This window comes from Microtus ochrogaster, chromosome 17, assembly GCF_000317375.1.
Source record: "Microtus ochrogaster isolate Prairie Vole_2 chromosome 17, MicOch1.0, whole genome shotgun sequence".
Classification (NCBI taxonomy): domain Eukaryota; kingdom Metazoa; phylum Chordata; class Mammalia; order Rodentia; family Cricetidae; genus Microtus; species Microtus ochrogaster.
In genome coordinates, this window is record NC_022019.1 from 29,753,316 (window position 1) to 29,766,374 (window position 13,059).

Below are 13,059 nucleotides of genomic sequence, written 5' to 3' on the forward strand. Positions count from 1 at the left end.
GATAGATAGATGATAGATAGATAGATGATAGATAGATAGATAGATAGATAGATAGATAGATAGATAGATATAGAGATAATAGAGAGATAGATAGATGATAGCAAAAGATAGACACACCAACAAAAGTTAGACAGATTAATAAATAGCACTAACACAGACCTCATGTCTAAGCACTGTATATCAGAAACTCCCCAAACACTGCAATATGGGATCTGTCTGTGTTTCTACACGTAGCAGACGTGTTTCAGTATTATTCACCTCTTGCCATATGCCAGCTACTTACACTAAGCATTTGAAGCTGCACGTGTTCCCCGGGTGATGGATTTGGTTTTGCATTCTTGAAAATGCTACACCTCCTTATTTTGAATTCAGGCTGTGTGCATTCCAAAGCAGATATGAATGTTTGTATTACTATACAGAGGCTGCAAATTCATAGCTCTTTCCAGAGTGGATTTTCGCTTCAATTACTCATATTGAAAGTCACTGCTAAAATGTTTCTTCTAAATGAAGTAATATTTAAACTCTGATTTCTAACTGAGGAAGACAGCAATTCCCTGGAGGCACTTAGACATCCTGCTTTATATTCTGTTCCTGCACTTTAAAAATTTACAACTGAGCAAAGTTCAAATGCCAAGCTGACTGCCCAAATAAAACGTGCTATCACCAAGACCTCATTATAATACAATAAGGTAGAATTCAAATAACATTGTATTCTATTGGGTAAGAATTAGACATTAGAGGGCCACCTGAAACACGTACTTAACTAACAGAAAGAGATGTTTCTTCATAATGGGTGAAAATATCCATTCTGTGTGTGTGTGTGTGTGTGTGTGTGTGTGTGTGTGTGTGTGTGTGTGTGTGAACTGTGTAATTTATTTAAGTGATACTTGGAAATATTCCAGTCTATCAAGTGACCAATAACAAACATTTACTAAATTCTGCAGAAATTTTATTTATACCCTAAGAAATGAAATTAGATTCAGAACCTGGATCTCACTAGCAAGAACTCTGTGGTCTAATCCTCATAACAACAGCACAGAAAGAGCAAAGACTGACACAGAAGTTTTAGGAACCCATTTCCTGAGTCATGATTTCATTTTAAAGTGTTCCACAGTGTTCATACTGTTCCTATTTAGCCTCGGAACTTCTGAAGTCATGGCAACTGGGTATGCAAATGGATAGGCCCAATGCTTTCCTCTCAAATCCAGAAAGTTCAGTCATCATTTCGTGACTTGAAATGCTTCCTACACCTCAAGCTTTTCAGGGGGAGGATCCTAGTTAATAAGTATATTAATTTTTTTTAATTAGGCTGAATTTTTTTTTATCACAATGGTACCATAAACATTATTCATCCTCACAGGGCACTTGTTTCCTTCAAGCTCTGATGTGTAATTCATAATCCTTCCCTGTCTCCTCCTTGTTCTCTCTGCATTGTACAAGATGAAGAGGAGATAGTTTTGGAGCTTTTGCATGTTCATCCATATTCAAACTGAACTCAAGGTCCCTGCGCTTGCCTGGGTGCTCACAAATTTTTCACTGCCAAACAACCGTTATAACTGGGGAGACGACTCAGTTGGTAAAATGCTTGCCGAGTTAACATGGGGACCTGCCTCAGGTCAGATCCCCCCGTGCTGGTGTAAAAAGCCAGGCTCAGCTTGGCAGAGGGGATCTGTAATGGACGCATGATGGAAGGAGGGGCAGAGAGATCCCAGAGCCCACTGGCCGGTCAGTATACCTGAATCTCAGGTTCGGTGAGGTACAATGACTTCAGTGCACATGGAGTTGACTGAATGAGGCAAGGTTGGAGAGATGGCTCAGTGGTTAAGAGCATTGGCTGCTCTTCCAGAGGTCCTGAGTTCAATTTCCAGCAACCACATTGTGACTACAACCATCTGTAATGAGATCTGGTGCCCTCTTCTGGCATGCAGGCATACATGCAGTCAGGACACTGTATACATAAAAAAAATAACTAAATATTTAAAAAAAGAAAGAAAAAAAGGTAGATTGAGGTGAACACCAGACAACAATCTCTGGCTTACAGAGGCATATGCATACACACAGCCCACACAAGCATGTCCACTCTCTCACACACATGCAGAACCAGAGTTGCAATTTGAAATGACAGGTGGCTTTCTGAGACAACAATAAGGTACAACAGGGAGGTAGGGGGGAGTGTGCAGTAAGACGAGGAGGGAGAATCGTCTGAAATAAATGATGCATGAAAATCTCATAAGGTCACCTGCTGTAATTGCATCACTCAGATCATGCATATAAAATGTGATCATGCTATCACATAGTTTAAAGTTAATGATACCACACCGTGAAATGCCCACTGCTGAATCCTTTGCCACCCACAAATATGGCAGCAGGAATGCACTTGTTGTAGATGTATATTTTATTCCCTCTCTAAACACATTGATTGGCACAGCTTACATGCCATCGCGTTCATCCACTGCAAGGGAAGATGCCAAGAGTTTTTAATATATTTGCCATGTTGACTGACATGACTGTCTCTGCAAACTAAGTTGGAACATTTTCATCCCAGGAAAGACAATTTACACGTACTAGCAATCACTCTCCAGCCCCAAGCCCTGCTATGCTTCCCATTGTCTGCATGGATTAACTCTCTCTGTAGGGCTTTTGTTTGTTTGTTTTCCTCTCTCTTCTTCACCTCCTTAAATTAAGCACTGCTTCTTGCTCATTCTGGGCAAGCTTCCTACCACTAAGCTACATCCCTAACCTTTTTTAACTGTTACTGTTTTGAGACAGTGTTATGACTGCACGAGAGTGACCCTGGCAGGTCCCATGGATGGTGGGAGACAGCAGCAGGTGGGAGACAGCAGCAGGTGGGAGACAGCAGCAGGTGGGAGACAGCAGCAGGTGGGAGACGGCCTGACGCTGAGAGAGTTGGAGTATGGAGAGTTTATTTATTGGGTATTGGGAGGGTATGGGAGGGTATGGGTGGGGGAGTGGGGACAGAGAGAGAGAGAGGGAAGAGGAGGGGGGAGGAGGGGGGCAGAAGTTGCCTCTTCAGAAGAAGAGGGGTCAGAGAGAGAGGGGGAGCATAGAGATCATCTTGCCTTGGTGGGAAGGAGGAGATTGGGAGTGGGTGGCTTGTCTCTTAAAGGGACAGGGTACCCAGGTGACAGGGCAGAACAGCATAATTATAACAGACAAGGTCCCACTAGGTTGACAATGACCTTGCTCCATCACCCAAACAGGCCTTGAACTTGTTTTCTTCTCCTTGCTTAGCTTTTCAAATTTGGAATTACAGGACTTACATCAGTTGTGGCTGACATTTTATGAAGGCTTTAGCCTTCAAGTAATATATGCTCCGCTATGACTATCTTCAGTAAATCAACATAATGTTTCAAATTTCATCCATAATGCTGCATATTTTAAAATGTAATTTTTTAGTAGCTACATATGGGCATTTGAGTTTCTATTCATTCATCAATCAGTTGATACATGTTTTTGATTGTTTTTGGTTTGGGGGCTATTAGAAAATGCTCCTGCTACATTCATGGACACCTTCTGGGGCGGTATGTTACCATTCTTGGCAGTGAAGCTAGGCATAAATGTGCAGAATTACATGTTTACTCCTTGGTTCCAAGGTCCCTGTACTTCTTACATTCCTTCAGTAATGTTCTAGTTTCCAAGTTCTCACATTCACAGGAAAAGAAGCTCTGGCCTGTCTTTTTTTTTTTTTTTTTTTGATAGGCATCTATAATGGTATGGGGTTGATGAGTTTCTAGGAATTCTGGCTTTAACTCCATTGTTGCCCATCCCTGCCTCAATCTTCCCATCACCATTTCTGTCTGGACCCCTTTCTGTCTCTCTGGAGGATTATCTCATTGAATGTGCAGACAGTGATCAAGTGTGATGTCATATCTCCCCTCATCTTTGTGCTCACATCTTATTTGGAAGTTCCAGGAAGATGTACAATATAGGGACTTCTGTTCCTCCTCCTACAGATCCAACTGTGGACGGTTTCATCATTATCCACCGCTAAGCATAGAGCCCAGTGCCTGGACTATGAACTGTGCCTACATCACGTCTATATTAAGTAGGTGTTCTCTGCTGAGCCACACCCCAGACCCGGATTTCTTCTTTTATTTCTACCACCCTGATCATCATACTCTTGCTTTCATTTTTGATATTCGTCACTCATTCCTTCTCATGTTTGTTTGTTACAGTTGGACCAAAGGCCTGTCTACTTGGTTTGTCTGTACAAAGCCTGTCATTCCTGATTGCCCCTTTAATTACATTGTTAGTAGTCTCTATTATCCTGTTTGCTCTGCAAGCTTTGTGTTTCGCTTTCTTTTCTCTTTCTTGTTGCTTTAACATATAGAATAGGGATATTGATTTGAGATCTTTCTTCTTTTGGCACCTAGGCAGTTATGGCTGTATGTCTGGGCACGTTGCATGTTGATTTCCATTCATCTAAGTAGTTTCTAATTTCTGGGCCGTCCCCTTGTTCCCCACTGTTGTGTTTGAGCACACTGTTCCACCCCTGTCCCTCTCCCAATCGGCTTCCTGTGACTGATCCCCAGCTTCAGTTCCACTGTGGTCAGAGAAGATATTTTGTGTGATTTCAGGCTTTTAAAGTCCTAAAGACTTGGGGTTTGGTAGTGCCTGCTTTATTTTAGATGAGGCCATCTCTTTCCCCATCAAACACCCTTCTCTTTCTCCATTAAACACCTTTCTGCAAGCTTTTGAATTATTATTACATTCCAGAGTTCTAAAAAGTTCTCTCTCTCCCTCGCTTCTTCACTCCCCTCCCTCTAACAATTCCTTCAGCAAAGAGACCCATTTGTCACCCTTTTAGCCGGCATTTCTGTGATGCTTCCAGCAACCTGTTCTTGCCTGAAGGCATCCGCTGCACGGCTTCTTCGGGAGTCTCCCTGTCAATCCCCATTTCCCAGTTCTGAGCCCAGAGCCCTTCATCAACCCCCCTTTCACTGTGTTCCCTTAATGTCTATGCAAATTAAAATTCCCCTGGATTTACTATAAAGCATACTCACAGGTTATTGGATGTTGAAAAATTATAATTAAAATTAGTTAACATGAAAACTAGCCTGAAGGTAAGTCGATCATATTTAAAGGCTTGAGAGGAAATGTTAGTGTCTCTCTATACATATTAATTAATATATATCAAGATCATGAGTAGACACGTCTCATCATTTTGTAGGATTGTGCAGCAGAAAGAGCGGAAATGGCACCAGCTCCTACTAAAAAACAGATTCTTTTTAGTTAAACGGTTCACTTTCGTTAGCTTGTTTGTCCGTGGAAGCAAAAGACAGATGTGTTTGTTTATGCTGGTTGTGTCATTTTGCATCCCCCAGGCGCGTCCGTGTGTGCGCGCTCACTCTGTGTGCATTCTGTTTTATTTTGCATCCCCCAGGCGCGTCCGTGTGTGCGCGCTCACTCTGTGTGCATTCTGTTTTATTTTGCATCCCCCAGGCGCGTCCGTGTGTGCGCGCTCACTCTGTGTTCATTCTGTTTTATTTTGCATCCCCCAGGCGCGTCCGTGTGTGCGCGCTCACTCTGTGTGCATTCTGTTTTATTTTGCATCCCCCAGGCGCGTCCGTGTGTGCGCGCTCACTCTGTGTGCATTCTGTTTTATTTTATTTTGCATCCACCAGGCGTGTCCGTGTGTGCGCGCTCACTCTGTGTGCATTCTGTTTTATTTTGCATCCCCCAGGCGCGTCCGTGTGTGCGCCCTCACTCTGTGAGCATTCTGTTTTATTTTGTTTTACATCCCCCAGGCGCGTCCGTGTGTGCGCCCTCACTCTGTGTGCATTCTGTTTTATGTCTTTCACATGCTTTCCTCCTTGTTTCATATTTTAAGCAGAAGTCTTACTTTATACAAGCTACTACAGGAATTATTGGTATGAGCTTCAATGCATGAATATTGGTGCAGCAACAGAAATCGTGGATATGTTAAGAACCTAAAATTTCTATTGCAGCATTGAGAGTATTTTATATACCTCAAATCTCATTCATAAAACCCGAGAATTATTGCTGTGACATTTGACAGACATAACCAGCTATATATAAAAGATTTTTCCATCCATTGCTATAATCTTTTTGTATTCTTTATAATATTCCAAAGAACCCAACTCTATGAGTAAAGCCATGAGGTGTGAGAATCAGAGAGCCAGGACTCCTGTTTTGCTTTGTTCGCTTTTCTGTCACCCAGTAAGGACCCCAGTTCATTAGCTGTCTGATGGTGTTAAATATAAAATGTAATTTATATCCATCATCACACAAGATGAATCAGTTCACATAGGGTCAAACCAGTATGAAAGAGTTCATGCCAAAATCTCAAGAGTGCAGATAACAGGAGGGAAAATGGTTTTTTCTTTCTCCTTAATATTTAAAATTCATTATCATTATTTTTATTATTATTATTAGTTTGATTTTGATTTTTAGAGACAGGGTTCCCAAGTAGCTATGGAGCCAGCTGTGGAACTCATTCTGTAGGTCAGGCTGGCCCCAAACTCACAGAGATCCACCTGCCTCTGTCCACCGAAAGCTGGGATTAAAAGCGTACACCACCACCACCTGGCAATATTTGAAATTCTTAATACAGGACTATGAATATTTGCAAAGGACTTATCCAAGGAGAAATCAGAAATCAACACAAAATAAAAATATTACTACCACGAACTAACTTTTTCCATACAACTGTATTTCCCAGGCTACTTTCACTACCTAGAATGTAAATGCTACGTTTTTTCAAGTATAAGAATGTCAGCTATCAGCTAAGAACAATGTCAATGCTTTATTTCTTAAATGGGAGTCTATTCTTCCAAAGTTGCCCCTCCAAAGGAAACAAGCAAACAAAAACAATTTTCTTCTTTAGGAAATGATTTTTTAGCACTTGTGAGTGTCTAGAACTGAGGTGCTATCTTTTCTATCTCAGACGCGAGGTTTGGTATTGGTTTTGCTGGAATATCCTGGCTTACCAGTATTTGACCTTTCTGTTTTGCATATTGATCTGAACCTGCTGGTGAATGATTTGGGACCTAATGGTGGTTAGACCTTATTCAGGTCAGACGGCTGCTGGGACGTTATTTAGGGGGATGACACAATGAAATTAGAAGTAGATAACACACCTATTCAAATGGCTAAAATATTTTTAAAAATGATAATTCAATCACTGGTGAAAATGTAGAAAATGGCGCTCTTCCATGCTGAGAGAAGCGTAAACTGTCACAGAAACTTTAAGAAATACTTAGTATCTCACAAAACTAGACACAAATTCATCTTCTGACATCTTTCAACTCTTTAGTAATTACGCAGAGAAATGAAAACTTACATAAAACCCTGCACATGGATGCTCACAGTAGCTTCTCCTTAATAGTTAATATCCAGGACAGCTGAGTCATCCTCCAGTCACAGAAGAGCTACAGAAACTCCAACAACGGCCGGGCGATGGTGGTGCACGCCTTTAATCCCAGCACTCGGGAGGCAGAGGCAGGCGGATCTCTGTGAGTTCGAGACCAGCCTGGTCTACAGAGCTAGTTCCAGGCTCCAAAGCCACAGAGAAACCCTGTCTCGAAAAACAAAAAAAAGAAAAAAGAAAAGAAACTCCAACAACGCCCACCTCATGGAGCCTCCCAGCAGAGAAGAGGACAGCAAGGCCTGTAAGATGGCTTTCCACTGCCGGGCAACTTCAAGCCACTCCTAGAAACACACATAAAGATGAAAGGAGAGAGTGGACTCATGAGATTGTCCGCAGGTTGCCACACATACATCACACGAGCTAATAGCAAATCAACCGTTTTAAAAAGAAAAAATCTTCAAAAGTAAACAAAGAGGAATGAACTAGAAATGCCTGTAATAACTTGGATTCGGCTTCAAGGACATCTTGCTCAGTGGGGGGGGGGGGGGAAGGAAAGCCAAGATCAAAATTTTACACGCTGTGTGATTCTTTTTACATAATGTTCTGCAAATGAGAAGATCACAGTAGAAAACAGGTTAGCGGTTGTCAGGTGGCCGGGGCAGAGAAAAGGTAGAGACAGCTCCAAGAGTCTGTGGCGAGAGAAAGTTCCTACATGTGGTTGTGGTATTAAGAACACACATACACGCATGGGATGAAGGCACAGAAACCCATGCACATGCGAATGCACACACGCAAATGAAGGCATGAACAGCAAACAGATCTGTGGATGTAGTAACAGAAATGTAGCCTGCCAGGCTCCTCAGTGTGCTCCTCACAGCTGTGTAAGGGGGCAGCTCTGGGCATCCACGAACAAAGGGTATCCCTGACCTTGCTATCCCATCAACTTCTCTACACTCTGTATTTATTCCAAGGGAATAGGATTCTGAAAGAGTACTTACAATTTAACGATAAAATAATCCCATTAAAAATAGAACTACATCCTCACAAACTCGGCATCGAAGACAACTTTCTTTCCAAGGGCTTGCAGAAAAGCCTCCAGTTTGAACTGATCACTTTTTTTTGAAATTATTTTTAATGCAGGCAGCAGTTGCATATGCTCCCCAACTGCAGGGTCTGAACATAAGGGCCACTGATCGCCTCTGCGTCATTTTATTATCCGAATGCCCTTTCTTTGACCAAACAGGATGTCATTTCCAAGAGTACTCAGAGACCCGCACTTAACTTGAACCACATTGTTCTTTTAGCTTATTAAGGCTATTCAGTTGTCTCTGTTCGTTGCTACACTGAGTTGCAGGCCCTTCTAAAATGTCAGGTGGAACTGTACTTGCTCTATCACAATTACATATTTAACAAAAGAACGAAAGCTTTAGAATTATTGCAATCAATAGCCATTGATGGTAAAGTTAAAAGGCAATAACTAAATGTTATAACCTACAAATCCAACCTGTTCTTTTTTCTCCTTGGAATATTAATGTGGCTAAGAAACTGGGAAAGGTAATAGAGAGGTTGCTTCAAAAAGCACTTAATATGAAAATAATGTCACAACACAGTTCTACGGTGGACCATAATAGCACGTGCCTGCTGTGCAGAGCGCTGGACAGGTGACCAGGACTGTCTGAGTGAACACAAATCCGGGGTGCTTACTGGGATGTACACCGTGACCCTGAGAAACAAAGAAAACATCTGACAGTCAAAGGAGAATGTAGCTTAGTCAGCCTGAGCGGGAGCAGGATGTCTCCGGAAAAAAGGCATCCGGATCCGAGGAACAAGGCAGACTGGAAAGTCAGGCTCGCAAACAAAATCCTCAAGCAAAGGACACAAGAGTCAGCCAGGCCCTAGGGATGAGAATGAGGACGGATTTTTATAGTTCATGTCAGCAGAGCAACACGGAAGTATTTCTCCTTCCTTCTCTCGTTCTGCCTCCCTAGCTCTTCCTTGCTCACTCTGTCTGCGATACCTGTCAGTGGAGAATCTTTTCAATAAATCCCTCCTAATTTGTCCTTCTCAATGAAATAACCTACCAGGGAATGAGGTTATGACTGCAAGTCCTCCACCGAGCCACCAAGGTTCACGTCTGCTCCGTTTTCTATCTCTTTGCTCTTGCTTTGCTGTCGAAGTTTTCACTTGTAGGATCAAGGCCTTCTCCGCTGCTCTTTTGGACCTCTGATGTTTCACTTCTTCGACTTGGGGATGTTAACACAATGACTCCTGCAGTTGATTGTGATGATGGTTTTATTCAAGCTAACCTTATAGTGCCAGGAAAAGGAAGCAATCGGGATGCTACTGTAGTGTCTAAAGATCATGGAAGGAATACAGAGGTTATGGAAATGCGGCGGTAGGAAAATCTTACTCACACACGTTAGACTACTGAAGCACAGCTGTAGAGATGGGAGGCAGGAGAAACAGCAGTTTGACCTGACCTGAGGAGAACCATAGTTATCCACAGTGAGGAGGGCCAAAATGACTAGAAAAGAAGATTAGAGGCTGCCTCTTACAAGGGCAGGAATGACTGCCATAGTCACCGCAAGGGAAGCTGGGAAGTGTAGTCTTTCAGCAGGAGACTATCATTTCTAACTCTAAGGAGGTCTAAAAATGTGGGGCTGGGGCACTAAAGTCATGCTCTGCTGAGGAGGGTCACTGTCAGAGTGGATAGTCCTGGGTCTGTTGAAGAGGAGATCCTCCGGTCCTAACTTGACTCGCTGTGATGGATCAGGCGATTTGCAGTCCTCCAATCCTGAACGGATTTGTAAAATAAGTATTAGAGACGGTAACAGATGATTTGGTCATACAGTAGAACTAAAAGATCTCTGGGGAGGGGAAGACGGAAGGTAGGGGAGACAGAGAGGGACAGTAGGAGAAAGTGAGCATACAGTTGACTCATGTGACAGTGACTGGTCCCAGTACCCGGACTGCTTGGGCCAAAAGGAGATGGCAGCAGGAGCAGGGAGCTCCAGGGCATCAGAGGAAGGGGGGAGGGGCAGATAGAGCTAGTGTAAAGAGCTGCATCGTCTGGACCGAAGGGGATGGAGGGCCCTTTACCCAGAGTTCTCTACGGCATTTCAAGTGTCTTTGGCGGATGTGTCAGGAGCAAATGGAGCTGTGGCAGGGTGAAACCCATGGGGAGGGCTCTCATGGAACGTTTTGTTCAGGTATAGGGTGGTGTTCAGTTAAGTTAATCATTTAAAAGACAGGAGAAACATGATGAGGAGGAATGGCGTGAACAAGGGGAGAACAGAGTGGGAAGGACCCAGAAGCCCTTGCACAAGGGGAGGCTTGTAGTTGAGTATTTTTTGGTCCCCATCTCTAGTCCCCATTACAAACCAGTCAGCAGCTAGCTACATACTCGACTACATCAAAAATGTGTGAACACCAGCCAGCCAAACAACTACACAAGAATTTTACATCTAGCCATTGAAACAGCTTTCTGTTGTGAATTTATGCTGCAGGTAATGACATAACTGCTGCTACCCCCAAGACTGGCCAAGGAGCTAGCAGTCTTAAATATGTTTTCCTCTTGACATCAACTTATAAGTTTCTTCTTCTGTTAATGATCACATACCATTATGTACTTTTCTTTTTATTGGTTAATTTTCTTTGATAATTATAAATGTATGTAATCTATATCATGTGTGTGTGTGTGTGTTCTGATTATACCTTGCACCCATGTGCCCATCCCCTCATCTACACCTATCTCTCTCCTACCCTTATGGTCACCACCCCTCATACTCACCGGTCTCCTTCCCAGATACACAACATCTGATTTTTACTTTTGTGATCTGATTTAGTTTGGCCATGGCCATCTTTGCAACCACTGGATTGGGATTACCCACGGGAACATGGTGGGGTCACTGGTGGGTGTACAACTGAAGACAATGAATTATTCTCTTACTTAATCTGTCAGTAGTAAACAGTTCAAGCGTGGGGGATGGGTCCCCCCAAGACCCTGCTCCTGCCGACAAAACTATCCAGAGGCCCTTTCTTGTGCAGAGCCAGTGCCGAGGCTGCTGCTGTGAGTTCCACCCCTGTGGCTGAGTCTTTCCAAGATGAAGAGTTTTACTGCCTTCCTCGGTCTTCTTGCTCTTACATTCTTTGGTTGGTCCCCAAGTTTTACTGCTTAAGGATTGATTGGGTCACTGCAATCCCTGGTCTGGACAAGTAGTACTTCACTGTCAGTAGGTCAGTGATGACTCTGAATTCCTGGAAGAATTCCTGCTTGCATTCCAAGCTGGATCCATTTTTAGTGACTTTTCTAGAGTCCTGTGTCCTCAGATGCCCGACAACACTGTTTGACTAGGTCCATGGCTTCTGTGCTAGCCTGGATCACTCAGGTGATACCGAGTGTTTATGGTAGTTGGAACAGCAAGGGGGTCCTCCATCTCTGTTAGTAAAGGAACCGAGTGACCAGATGAAGGCTTTGCTAAAGGTGTCACATGCAACTCTAATAACGACTCGGTCTGTATGGATCTCTGCTTCAAGTTTACCTGTCCACGGTTCTGTCACCTCACACTCTGCTGCAATGAAACAGCGTCCATGTTTGCGGTTGAATTGGAATGCCAGAAAGAAAGCAGAATGCAAAGCCGGGAGATGGTGGCGCACGCCTTTAATCCCAGCACTTGGGAGGCAGAGGCAGGCGGATCTCTGTGAGTTCGAGACCAGCCTGGTCTAAAAGAGCTAGTTCCAGGACAGGCTCCAAAACCACAGAGAAACCCTGTCTCAAAAAAGCGAAAAAAAGAAAAGAAAGCAGAATGCAGGCAGGAGCCTTTCAGGAAATGATTACTTTGCAGAGCACAAGTATCTAATAAAAATTTACCAGTTCCATATCAAAACTTAAAAACAGCTCCGATCCTCCCAGCTTCTTCAAGCCTGTGACTGCCGAAGGCTCAGTGGAGCGGCTCTGCCTTTGTCTCCTATGACTGAGGAGAGCATGACTTCTTCCCCTCCCCTTCCTCTCTTTGATTCTGATTTTTTTCTCCCATCTTACACACTTACAGGTGAGCCCCACCCCCGGGTGCATCCGGGCTCTCATGAAGATGCTGTACTGCCCATACTGCCGAGGCTTGCCTACCGTGAGACCTTGCAACAACTACTGTCTCAATGTCATGAAGGGCTGTCTAGCCAACCAGGCGGATCTGGACACTGAGTGGAATCTCTTCATAGGTAAGACGGACTCAACCGGTCCAGGAGCCACCTGAGACTGCAAAGCGATTGTGGTATTTGATGCTCGTGTGGGTTCAGAAGGTTTGATAACTTAGGGAGCCTGAAACAGCTTTTGGCAACTTCAAAACGTTATTTGCAATTTTCCCATTTGTTAAATCCTGCAAAGCAAGACTTCCAGGGGACTTCCTCCCCTAGAATGTGCAAGCCAATTGTATCCAACCAGCTTATTTTACTGAATTTGAATTTCTTGAAAAGAAAGAGTTACCAAAGGATGGTATTGAAAGAAGAATCACTCAGGGTATTGGTTTTATTTGTAGTAACTTAACCAGGGCAAAGATTTGTGAAGCAATTTTCCAGGTTGCAAGAAGGAAGGGAACTCAGTGTTTGCATTGGTACTTGTAGATTTCCCATCTCATCCTGAAGAAAGGGAGGCTCCCAGCAGAGAAGGGTTCGGAAGTTAAGGAAAGAGAGGAGGAGGAGGAGGAGGAGGA

The 13,059-nt window shown here is 43.5% G+C and overlaps 1 protein-coding gene across 2 annotated transcripts in view; it reads left to right on the forward strand.

Moving 5' to 3' along the window:
- Positions 1–13,059, forward strand: part of Gpc6 (glypican 6) — a 991,863-nt gene that overhangs the window by 646,671 nt on the left and 332,133 nt on the right. For both annotated transcript variants that reach the window (XM_026783266.1, XM_013349339.2), the window contains exon 4: positions 12,403–12,568. In XM_026783266.1, coding sequence (XP_026639067.1) covers positions 12,403–12,568 — 166 coding nt within the window. The remainder of the gene's footprint in view (positions 1–12,402; positions 12,569–13,059) is intronic.